The sequence below is a fragment of the Nycticebus coucang genome, chromosome 7, assembly GCF_027406575.1.
Source record: "Nycticebus coucang isolate mNycCou1 chromosome 7, mNycCou1.pri, whole genome shotgun sequence".
Lineage (NCBI taxonomy): Eukaryota > Metazoa > Chordata > Mammalia > Primates > Lorisidae > Nycticebus > Nycticebus coucang.
In genome coordinates, this window is record NC_069786.1 from 107,162,083 (window position 1) to 107,175,282 (window position 13,200).

Consider the following 13,200-nt stretch of genomic DNA (forward strand, 5'->3'; position numbering starts at 1 on the left):
TGGATTATAGTTATGTTTTACCATTCATATGAATGTGTAGGTGATTATATATTGATTTCATAGTAGTACTGAGTACATTGGGTACTTCTTCCATTGTTGAGACACTTTACTAAGAAGAATATGTTCCAGCTCCATCCAGATAAACATAAAATATGTGAAGTCTCCACCTTTTATGGCTGCATAGTATTCCATGATGTACATATACCACAATTTGTTAATCCATTCATGGGTTGATGGGCACTTGGGCTTGTTTACATGTCTTGGTAATTATGAATTGGGCTGCAGTAAACATTCTGGCACAAATGTCTTTGTTGTAAAATGATTTTTGATCATCTGGGTATACACCTAGCAGAGGAATTGCAGGATCGAATGGTAGGTCTACTTTTAGTTCCTTGAGTATTCTCCAAACTTCTTTCCAAAAAGGTCGTATTAGCTTGCATTTCCACTAGGAGTGTTGAACTGTTCCCTTTTCTCTGCATACATGCCAACATCTGTAATTTTGGGATTTTTGTGGTGGGGGCTAATCTTCCTGGAGTTAGATGATATCACAAAGTGGTTTTGATTTGCATTTGTCTGTTGATTAAAGATTATGAGCATTGTTTCATGTGTTTGCAGGCCATGTGCCTATCTTGAGAGAATTTTCTGTTCAGGTCTCTTGCCCACATAGAAATGGGGTTATTTGTTCTTTTCTTATTGATTAGTTTGAGTTCTCTGTGGATTCTAGTTGACCTTTGTCAGAAGCATAACCTGCAAAAATCTTCTCCCACTCTGAAGGTTGACTGTTTGCTGTACTTACTGTGCTCTTGGTTGTACAGAAGCTTTTTAGTTTGATCAGATCCCAGTAATATATTTTTTGGTCTTGCTTCAAATGCCTGGCAGGTTCTCCTCATAAAATATTCTCCCAGGCCAGTTTCTTCAAGTGTTTTCCCTGAACTCTCTTCTAGTATTTTTATAGTTTCATGTCTTAAGTTTAAATCTTTTATCCAGTGAGAATCAATTGGTAAAAGTTGGGAGTCCAGTTTCAGTCTTCTATAGGTTGCTAGCCAGTTCACCCAGCACCATTTGTAAAATAGGGAGTCTTTCCCCAACTGAATGTTTTTGATAGGCTTATCAAAGATCAAATGATGATAAGTAGCTGGGTTCATCTCTTGGTTCTCTATTCTGTTCTATAAATCTACCTGTTTTGTGCCAGTACCATGCTGTTTTGATCACTATAGATTTATAGAGTAGCCTGAAGTCTGGTAACATGTATCTCCTGATTTGTTTTTATTTCTGAGTGATCTGTTGGCTATTCGAAGTTTTCTCTGATTCCATATAAAACAAGCATGATTTTTTCAAGCTCTTTAAAGTATGACAATGGTGCTTTAATAGGGATTGCATTAAATCTGTAAATCCCTTTGGGTAGGATGGATATTTTAACAATGTTGATTCTTCCCAGGCATGAGCACCATTCTATCTCTTTTTTAAAGTTTCAGATTAATGTAAAGATACATACAATTAGGTTACATTGTTTGCATTTTATTCAGTGGAGTCCAAGTTGCAGTTGAGCCCTCTAGCTGGGAGGTGTGCCAGATACCTCTACATTGTGCCTGGTTGTAGGTGAGAGCCCAGCACACCACCCCCTCTCTTCTTAATTTAAGGGTGTTCAGTCAGTTAAGCACAGCCTTCAGCATACGGTGCACGTGCATTTTAATCTCTGAGCATTTGCTCACACGTGTTTGCTCTATCTGGGATGCTCTCTTTCCTCCTTGTCACTTGTCTAAATTTTATCCTTGTAAGGACCAATTAAGATCCCAATTTCGCCATGAACTCTTGTCTAAATTTACTCTGTCCAGGATGGAAGCCACGAGGCCCATCGGACTATCTATCACTTGAAATAGAGCTATCTGAATTGAAGGTGTGTATACTGGATTTTAAAAATGTAGTATCAAGAAGAGAATGCAAATCTTTTCCTAAATTTTGTATTGGTTATACGTTGAAATGATAATTTGGGATTAAACAGAATGTTATGAAAATTAGTTTCACCTGTACCTTTTTACTATGTTTAGTATGTCCTCTAAAAAATTTAAGATCATATCTGTGGCTATTTGTGGCTTATATTGTATTTCTGTTAGACATGATGCTCTACCCTATACTTAACCTGTCTGCTGTTGAGTTTAAGGTTGAGATTCATCTAATTTTTTAAAAATCTCTCAAGTTACCTAAGATGAAACACACATCGTATACTCATGCTAGAAGATTTTTTGATCAAGTTTAGAGAATCTACTTCATGAAATTTCTAGGTGTATTTGTTTTTCCATCCATCAGGATTGAAGAATGCCTTATTTTGTGTATAAAATAGAAATTGTAAGTACTCAACTACTGTGATAGATTTTTGAGAGTCTTTACACTTTAGTGAAGGATTTCATCCGTAATATTGTATCTATGGGAAAATATCTCACGTTACTTGGCCAGCATTACATTTAGCCAGCTAAATGCAATTAAAATCAGCTACTCAGTAAGAGAATTGCTGAATATGTACTTATAAATCAGAATAAAGGTCATGATGTCCAACTGAAAAAATGTATTGCATCCCTTCCCTGATGAACAATAGAAAACCTGAAACTTGCTCTTCCATTCTCCTGTTCTGGCTTCAATTTAATTAGCTCCTACTAACCTGGTGCTTGTTTTAGCCTTAGGCCTCTGTTAGTTCACTTCAGTATGATGAACTGTTGGTTTCCAACTCTCCTACAGACACTGGATGTGCAGGTGGAAAAGAAAAGAATCAAAGGCAAAATGAAATAAAATATTTGAAAAGTATTTATCCTAATGCTTGGAATGACACAGGTCCTCTCCTACAAGTCTGTTTCCAAAGTTCCTGTGACATTATTAGTTGGGCTGGAAAAAAAAACCATATAAGTGACCACGTATATAAAATGGTTGTTAATTCTAGATGATATACAATATGTCTTAAGGGGAAAACCTACTAACTTGCTATCTCCACCTTCCCAAGGGACTCCAGGTGGTCTGTGAAACATTCCAGTCGGATTCCATCTCACCCAAGGCCACCATTTCAGGCTGCCACCGAGGAAACTCCTTTGATGGAAGTTTGTCCTCCCAAACTTCCCAAGAAAGAGGCCCGTCACATTCCAGGTACATGATTGCAGTGTTAGAGACAAAATGTATTCCTGGTCACCCAAAATTAAATGTGCGTTTTTAGCTATTAGTCTAGCCTCTATTTCTTAAAATGCTTATTCACATGACATGCGTGTACACATTCTTGGTCCACGTATAATTAGATTAATAATTAATTAATAATTAGTTCAGATTAATAATTGCACAAATGTGCTATGAATGACTCTCATTTAAACACATGAAGGTGGAAGTGGGAAGATATGTTTGATTTAATGAGATATCTGAATTAGATACTATTGTTAGTGTTTAAGTGCAAAAACTCAAATGAGTCTATTAAAAGATTATGTTGCAAAGATGGTAAAGGACCTTCTTTGATATATAAGGATACTTTATACCAGCAGATCCATATATTAAAATGAGTGCTTCTAACATATCTTTTTAATATAAAATGAGTACTGGGAATTTAAAGTCTGTTCTTTACAAACGTTCCAACCTTACCTCTATTATTTTATGTACTAGTAAATTTGCTTACAAACACCTTCCCCAGAAGTAAGACATAGTCCACGGCTTCTTCCTCCCTAGTAGAATTATGGACACCTAATGGCAAAAGCTTTGCCCTTCCTGCAAGAGTCACTGAGATCATTTGTATATCCCTACTTTCCAAAGAAATTACAGTGTCATGGATAATATTTTTCAAAGGTATTTTTAAAAAGAGTTTTATTCAGGTAGAATTTATATAGCATAAAATTCACCTCTTTTAAGTTTGTAATTTAATAATTTTGGTAAATTTGCAAAGCTGTACAACTATCACCATAATCCAATTTTAGAACATTTTCATCACCCAAAAAACATCAACTGTGCCCATGTGTAGTAACTCCCAGTCCCATACCCTGCTCCAGATAACCACTAATATGCTGTTTCTATTGGGTTGCATTTCTAGACATTTCCTGTACGTATATTTATACAGTTTGTGGGTTTTTGTATCTGCCTCCTTCCACTTGGCATAATGTTTTTGGGTTATCCACGTCATACCATGTATCAGTAGCTTTTTTTTTTTTTTGCTCTGTCACCCTTAGTAGAGTGGTCACAGGTCATAGCAACCTCCAACTCTTGGGCTTAAGCTAGTCTCTTGCCTCAGCCTCCTGAGTAGCTGGGACTACAGGCACCCCCCCACAACACCCGGCTATTTTTTGTTGCAGGTGCCACCACTGTTTTAGCTGGCTTAGGAGCCGGGTTCAAACCTGCCACCCTTGGTATATGGGGCTGGCACCCTACCCACTGAGCCACAGGCGCCACCCAGGTGGATCTACCCAATTTCTTTTGTTCGTTAAAGAATAAATTCATCTTTTTATGTATCTACCCCAATTTCTTTTATTCATTCATGAGTTTATGGCTATTTGGGTTGTTTTCATGTTTTGTCTATTAGGAATAATGCTTCTGAAAACATTTACTTGCCGAATTTTGATGGGGAGCATAGGTTTTCATTGCTGCTGAGTCAATAGGAGTGGAATTGCTGGGTCATATGGAAAATGTAGATCTAATTTTTTAAAAACTGCCCAACTATTTTCCAAAATGGTTGCACCATTGTACATTCCTACTAATGACATCTGAGGGTGTGTTCCTCTGCCTTCTTGGTTACACCTGTTATTGCCTGTCTTGTGTCATAGCCATTCTAGTGGGTGTGAAGTGGGATCTGAGTGTGCTGTTAATTACTCTTCCCTAACGGCTAGCAATGTTAAATATTTTCACGTGCTTCTTAGCTGTATGACTATCTTCCTTGATGAAAGGTCTGTTTAAACATTTGCTCACTTTTTAACTGGGTTGTCTTATTATGTTAAGGGCTCTTTGTATATTCTGGATGCAAGTCCTTTATAAAAATAATAGATTCACAGACATTTCTGTCCTGTATCTGACTTGACTTTCCATTTGATAATTTTTATAAATAATCTGGCTCCATCTGGCACTAAAACCAGGCTACATAAGTGCAGGATTTTTGAAAGATTTCTCACAAGTGTTGAAATCATGGAGTCATCTAAATATAATTGTTTTTTAACCAAAATACTATGTTATGCCTTTAAAATTAATATATAATGTGCTTATTTTTATGTCTTTATTTGGACTTCAAAAGCAATAGGCCCACTTAATAATCTTCTACAGACTAAGAATATGAAATTTTGTCAACAACTTGGTTATATAAATAGGATTATTTGTGTTTATTCACTGATTTACTCTTCCAGGGCAATAAGGATGACACTTACTTAAAATCCTATCATATACATGAAATCTAAAAAAGTTGAACTCATAGAAGTAAAAAGAGTGGAATGGTGGTTATGGTTAGGGGAGGAGTATGATGAGAAAAAGGAAGATGTTGATAAAAGGGTACATAATTTCATTTAGATGAGGGGGATAAACTTTAATGTTCTCTTGCACAGAATAGTGACTATAAGAAATAATAATCCATCATATGCTTCAAAAGTACTGAAAGAATAGGTTTTAAATATCTTCACCACAAAATAAAATATGAGGTGATGTATTTGTTAGTTTGATTTAATTATTCCACAATATACACATATATCACATTGTACTCCACAACATATACGTACTCCATAATATATACAATTATTATTTATTAAACACAAGAAAATTTTAAAACTAAAAAATAATGTAGTAGGAACTCTACAACCAATCTAATCTCCTATCACTTAGCTCAGTGGTTTTCAACCTTCCTAATGCCCCGAACCTTTAATATAGTTAAAAGGGGTCGCAACCCACAGGTTTAGAACTGCTGACTTAGCTGATGCACTAACATCATTTTTACTACTTAAGTACTTTAAGCCAATGGTTCTCAACCTTCCTAATGCCGCGGTCCTTTAATACAGTTCCTGTGGGTCGCAACTCCCAGTTTGAGAACCGCTGCTTTAAGCAATGAGGAATTGGTCCTCTTTGATGACTTTCATTTTCTTTTTAGATGCCTCTTTTTGGTGGAATGTCCATCTCATATTTGACCAAAATTTACTTTAGTTTGGGGTTTTTCTGAGGATTTTTGTTTTGTTTTGCTTTTTACTGCTGTGTAACAAATTGTAACAGGCTTAGTCACATTAACCAACACACATTTATTATCTCACAATTTCTCTAGGACGAAAGACAGGAATACCGTAGGGTTCTCTGGATTCTCTGCTTCAGGGTCTTACCAAACTGAAATCTAGGTGTCAGGATGAACCTGGGGAAAGGTTCACTTCCAACAGGCTCCTTCATGTTGCTGGCAGGATTCTTCTCACTGCAGCTGTAGGCTAAAGTCTGCGTTTTCTTGTTGGATATTGACTATAAGTTCCTAAAGCTGCCCACAGTTCATGCCCACATGGCCTTTTCCATAGGGTACTGCAAAACATGGCAGCTTACTTCAAAACCAGCTAGGAAGAGAAATTCTAATTTCAGTCTGTTAATGTGGGTCTTTATAATGTAACATAACCTCAGGTCATGATGTCTCACCTTTGTCTTATAAAGTAACCTAATTATGGGACCAACATCCCATTGCCTTTGCCATATTCCCTTGGTTATAAGCAAGTGACAGGTCCTGCTTGCACTCAAGAGAAGATTATAAAGGATGTGAATAGCATCAGAAGGGAATCAAGAATGCCTCCTGTGAAACCTGAACAAACTCTTCCCATATTAATTTTCCACTTATACGAAAGTAACTATCGTGACCACCACCACTACTTCCACAAGGCTCTCATTTTTTCCTATGACAACAATGACTCACAAAATTATAAATGGCACAACTAAATCATATTTGGGAAAAGTAGTTTACTTGGGACACTCAGACTGGAGAGGATAACAATAACAACTTCTTTTGGAAATCTTCTATAGAAATCTTCTATGTGTGTAAAACAATGCTAGAGTCTTTACATTCATGGTATTATTTAAATGTTCATTTATTCATTTATTTCTAGTTTGGTGAATGGCAATAATAGGGGCCCAGGCATCCTAGTCAGAAATACGAGGTTCGGTTCCCCCCAAACCATTTCACCTTCTGTCTTCTTATTATAATATCTCCTAAGTCCTTTCCATTCTCTCCAACTTCACAGTCATGGCCTTATTTCAAATCCTTATCATTTCTTACATGGATTTCTGCAACTGATTGCAAACTATATTTCAACATTCAGAATTGCCTTCTCTTAATCTGTCACATATGTTACCAAGGATTTAAAAATGTCTATGCATTTAAGAGACAAGTTATCCACAAAATACACCCAACAAACAATATACCTACTGTGGGCAGGTATATTCCAAGACAGAATACAGAAAATAAAAGGCATTGGTCCTTATGAGTTTTGAAATTAAGCTGAAAAAATACTGGAAACTCCTTGATTAGAATTCAGTCCTATTCCTGCCCGTGGCTCTTGGCTTCACCCTCTGGGTTGTTAATTTCATCCTCTAAGTCAACTTTTCTATTTCAGAAAAGGTGGCATGTGTTTATGGCTGAGTAGTTTTGTCTGCTTGCTTCCTTCCAGTAAAATTTTGGGGATCCAACAGCCTCTTTTTTATTTTGTACCATCTCTCGAAGTCACTGTGCTGATACAATTCTTTTTAAAACTCCGTGGGTCCACTATGAGTCTTACTGGGTCCACTAATCAGGACAACATTAATATCCACAAATCTCTTTGATTTAATCTCTACCTTAGACTTCTGTTGAACACCAACCTTACATTTCTTTCTTTCTTTTTTTTTTTCAACAGTTTTTACTTTTTGGATTTTTTTTTTTTTATTAAACCATAGCTGTGTGAATTAATGCAATCACGGGGTACAATGTGCTGGTTTATATACCATTTGAAATACTTTTATCAAACTGGTTAACATAGCCTTCACTGCATTTTCTTAGTTATTGTGCGAAGACATCTATACTCCACACTTAGTAAATTTAACATGTACCCTTGTAAAATGCACTGTAGGTGTGTTCCCATCAATTACTCTCCCTCCAACCATCTTCCCCTTCCCCTCCTCCTCCCTCCCCCTCTTCTTGGGCTATAGTTGTGTTATAGCTTTCATATGAAAGCTATATATTGGTTTCATAGGGCTGATACTTTTTCTTCCATTCTTGAGATACCTTCCTAAGAAGAATATGTTCCAGCTCCATCCATGTAAACATGAAAGAGGTAAAGTCTCCATCTTTTTTTAAGGCTGCATAATATTCCATGGTGTACATATACCACAATTTATTAATCCATTCATGTGTCGATGAGCACTTGGGCTTCTTCCATGACTTACCAATTATGAATTGGTCTGTAATAAACATTTTGCTACAAATATCTTTGTTATAAAGTGATTTTTGGTTTTCTGGGTATATACCTAGTAGAGGAATTGAAGGATCGAATGGCAGGTCTATTTTTAGATCCCTAAGTGATCTCCAAACATCTTTCCAAAAGGAATGTATTAGTTTGTATTCCCACCAGCAGTGTAGAAGTATTCCCTTTTCTCGACATCCACGCCAACATCTTTAATTTTGGGATTTTGTGTTGTGGGCTAATCTTACTGGAGTTAGAGGGTATCTCAAAGTGGTTTTGATTTACATTTCTCTGATGATTAAGGATAATGAGCATTTTTTCATGTGTCTGTAGGCCATGCACCTGTCTTCTTCAGAGAAGCTTCTGTTCAAGTCCCTTGCCCACCCTCAGATGGGATCACTTGTTCATTTCTTGCCAATACGTTTAAGTTCTCTGTGGATTCTGGTTATTAAACCTTTGTCAGGGACATAACCTACAAATATCTTCTCTCATTCTGAGGGCTTTCTGCTTGCTTTACTTACTGTATTTTTGGCTGTGCAGAAGCTTTTTACTTTGATCAGATCCCAGTAATGTATTTTTTGTGTTGCTTCAATTGCCTGGGGGGGTCTTCCTCATAAAATATTCACCTAGGCCGATTTCTTCAAGTGATTTCCCTGTACTTTCTTCTAGTATTTTTATAGTTTTATGTCTTAAGTTTAAATCTTTAATCTAGTGAGAGTCTATCTTAGTTAATGGTGAAAGGTGTGGGTCCAGTTTCAGTCTTCTACAGGTTGCCAGCCAGTTCACCCAACACCATGTGTTAAATAAGGAATCTTTTCCCCAATGAATGTTTTTAATTGGCTTATCAAAGATCAAATGATGATAAGTAGTTGGGTTCATCTCTTGGTTCTCTGTTTTGTTCCATACATCTACCTCTCTGCTTTTGTGCCAGAACCATGTAGTTTTGATCATTATCATTTTATAGTATAATCTGAGGTCTAGTAGCATGATTCCTTCTGATTTGTTTTTATTTCTGAGTAATGTCTTGGCTGTTGGAGGTTTTTTCTGATTCCAAATAAAAGAAAGTATCGTTTTTTTCGAGATCTTTAAAGTATGACAGTGGAACTTTAATAGGGATTGCATTAAAATTGTATATTGCTTTGGGTAATATGGAGATTTTAACAATGTTGATTCATCCCAGCCATTAGCATGGCATGTTTTTCCATTTGTTAACATCTTCAGCTATTTCTTTTCTTAAAGTTTCATAGTTCTCTTTATAGAGATCTTTCACATCCTTTGTTAGGTAAACTCCCAAATATTTCATCTTCTTTGGCACTACTGTGAATGGAATAGAGTCCATGACTGTTTTTTCAGCTCAACTATTGTTGGTATATATAAAGGCTACAGATTTATGAGCGTTGATTTTGTAACCTGAGATGCTGCTGTATTCCTTGATCACTTCTAAGAGTTTTGTAGTAGAATCCCTGGTGTTTTTCCAGATATACAATCATATTATCTGTGAAGAATGAAAGTTTGATCTCCTCTGACCCTGTATGGATACCCTTGATTGCCTTTTCTTGCCTAATTGTTATGGCTAAGACTTCCATTACAATGTTGAAAAGCAGTGGAGACAATGGGCAACCTTGCCTGGTTTCTGATCTGAGTGAAAATGATTTCAGTTTAACTCCATTCAATATGATATTGGCTTTGGGTTTGCTGTGGATGGCCTCTATCAGTTTTAGAAATGTCCCTTCTATACCCATTTTCTTAAGTGTTCTGATCATGAAAGGATGCTGGATATTATCAAAAGCTTTTTCTGCATCAATTGAGAGAATCATATGGTCTTTGTTTTTCATTTTGTTTATGTGATGAATTATATTTATAGATTTACATATTGAACCAGCCTTGAAACCCTGGGATAAAACCCACTTAGTCATGGTGTATAATTTGTTTGATGTGTTGCTGGGTTCTGTTTATTAGGATCTTGTTGAATATTTTTGCATCAATATTCATTAGTGATATTGGTCTATAATTTTCTTTTCTTGTTGGGTCTTTTCCTGGTTTGGGGATCAAGCTGATGTTTGCCCTATAGAATGTGTTGCGTAGTATTCCTTCTTTTTCTATATTTTGGAAAAGGTTAAGTAATATAGTTACTAGTTTCTCTTTAAAGGTTTGGTAGAATTCTGATGTGAAGCCATCTGGTCCTGGGCTTTTCTTTTTAGGGAGATTTTTGTATAGTTGATGCTATTTCAGAACTTGGTATAGGCCTGTGCAACATTTCCACTTCATTCTGGCTAAGTCTAAGAAGGTAGTGTGCATCCATGTATTGGTCTATTTCCTTCAAATTTTCGTATTTCTGAGAATAGAGTTTTTTGTAATACTCATTAAGGATTTTTTGAATTTCTGAGGAGTCTGTTGTTATTTCGTCTTGTAATTTCTGATTGATGAAATTAGAGATTTGACTTTTTTTCCTGGTTAGTTTAGCCCAAGGTTTATCTATTTTATTGATCTTTTCAAAAAAACCAACTTTTTGATTTATTGATCTGTTGTTTAATCCTTTTGTTTTCAATTTCATTTAATTCTGCTCTGATTTTGGTTATTTCTTTTCTTCTACTGGGTTTGGGGTTGGAATGTTCTTCCTTTTCTAGTTGCTTGAGATGTCCCATTAAGTTGTTAACTTCCTCTCTTTCCGTTCTCTTGAGGAAGGCTTGCAGTGCTATAATTTTCCCTCTTAGAACTGCCTTTGCAGCATACCAGAGGTTCTGGTAATTCGTGTGTTCATTATCATTTTGTTCCAAAAGTTTTGTAATTTCCTTCTTAATCTCATCTATGACCCAAGTATTTTTCAGCCTAAGGTTATTTAGTTTCCATGTTTTTGTAGGAGTATGCAGATTCATGCTGTTACTGAATTCAACTTTTATTCCATGATGGTCCAAGAAGATGCAAAGAATAATTTCTATTCTTTTAAATTTGCTGAGGTTAGATTTGTGAACTAAGACGTGATCAATTTTGGAGGATGTTTCATGGGCTGATGAGAAGAATATGTATTCAATTTTGTTAGGATGAAATGTTCTGTAGATGTCTGTTAAATCCAATTATTGAATGGTTAAATTTAAGTCTAAAATTTCTTTGCTGAGTTTCTTATTGGAGGATCTATCCAACACTGCCAAAGGAGTGTTAAAATCTCCAACTGTTATGGTGCTGGAGGAAATCAAGTTGCTCATGTCTGTGAAAGTCTATCTTATAAATTGAGGCGCATTCTGGTTGGGTGCATAAATGTTAATAACTGAAATCTCATTGTGTTGAATGTTACCCTTAACAAATATGAAGTGACCATCCTTATCTTTCCTTACTTTTGTTGATTTCACCCTTACACTTTTTAGATGTCATGTGCGTGTATGTTTAAATACTTTCATTCTCAAAGTCTTTAGAGGGCCTTTTGTCTGACAGATCAATATTCTGAAGTATGGCCTTAGATCATGCTGAAATTTTAGCAAATAATATTATATACTTCACCTTTGGTTCATCTTTAGATCACATTTTTTTCAACAGTACCCTAGATTTGTATGTTTTCTTAGAAGCCATTTTTTAATTTTAGCATTATTTGCCATCTGGAGAGGCTGAGAATTTTTCAAAATCATCCAGTCCCAGATCATTAGTCATAATGATTCTTTCTTTAGTTCATTTCTTTTCTCTCTCAATTTATGATAACAAGCAAGAATAAATCAAAGGATAAATCAACAATTTATTTGGAAATTTTCTTTGTTACATCACCCAGTTTTTTAGGTGCTATTTTTTTAGCTCTTCATATTACAACAAACAACTTTCTGTCACTACATGACAAGGACCTTCCTCCTCCAGTTTTCAATACTATGATGCTTTTTCTTCTTAAGCCCTCCTCATCAGCAGCCTCCTCAAAGTTCAAGAGTTCTACTCACAATCTGTGCAAAGTAATCTATGCTTTAAAAAAAAAACAAAAAAACATTTGCCTCAAAGTCTATACTGCTTCTACTACTGCCTGATTCCACACCTTTTCCCAAAATGTAGGGTTCTCTCTTGATAGTGAAATTGATAATGAATTGCCTCAAAGTCTATACTGCTTCTACTACTGCCTGATTCCACACCTTTTCCCAAAATGTAGGGTTCTCTCTTGATAGTAAAATTCATTATCAATTTCTGGATAACAAATTATCATAAATCTTAGCAGCTTAAAACAAAACACATTGGTTATCTTACATAGTTTCTGAAGATCATGAATCCAGAAATAGCTTAGCTAAGTGATCATGGCTCAGGATCTCTCAAGATGTTGGGAGTCATATGAAGAGTTGACTGGTTTGGAGGATCTGCTCTCAAGCTTTGTTAGATGATTACTGACCAGAGGACTCAATTTTTCACCATTTGGGTTTCTACATAGTGCTGCTAATGACACAGAAGCTGGCTTCCCCCAAAACAAATTATCCAAGAAAGACAGGGAGCAACGAAGATGGAAACATCAGTGTCTTTTATAGCCTTATCTCTGAAGTGACATTTATCACTTTTATATTCTATAAACCACACCAACAAACTCTAAGACAGTGTGGGAGGAGACCACTAAGGGTGTGTTTACCAGGAGGCAGGGATCATTGAGACTATCTTTTAGGCAGCCTACAACAAACAATAATGATGTAATGTCATCATAATTTCATATGTTAAAATTATTATACTATTTCTAGACATTTTCCTCACATCAATTATTGAGCTTCCTCCTCCATTAACTCTGTTTTATACAAATTCCAAAGGTTAAATTTAATTTAGGATAAGACTGAGTGATCTCTTATTTCAAATA

General features: G+C 35.8%; 1 protein-coding gene across 4 annotated transcripts in view; it reads left to right on the forward strand.

Annotated features, from left to right (window-relative positions):
• UNC80 (unc-80 homolog, NALCN channel complex subunit) overlaps nt 1–13,200 on the forward strand; it is a 256,795-nt gene that overhangs the window by 20,517 nt on the left and 223,078 nt on the right. For all 4 annotated transcript variants that reach the window (XM_053597780.1, XM_053597781.1, XM_053597782.1 and 1 more), the window contains exon 7: nt 2,993–3,132. In XM_053597780.1, the coding sequence (XP_053453755.1) occupies nt 2,993–3,132 (140 nt within the window). The remainder of the gene's footprint in view (nt 1–2,992; nt 3,133–13,200) is intronic.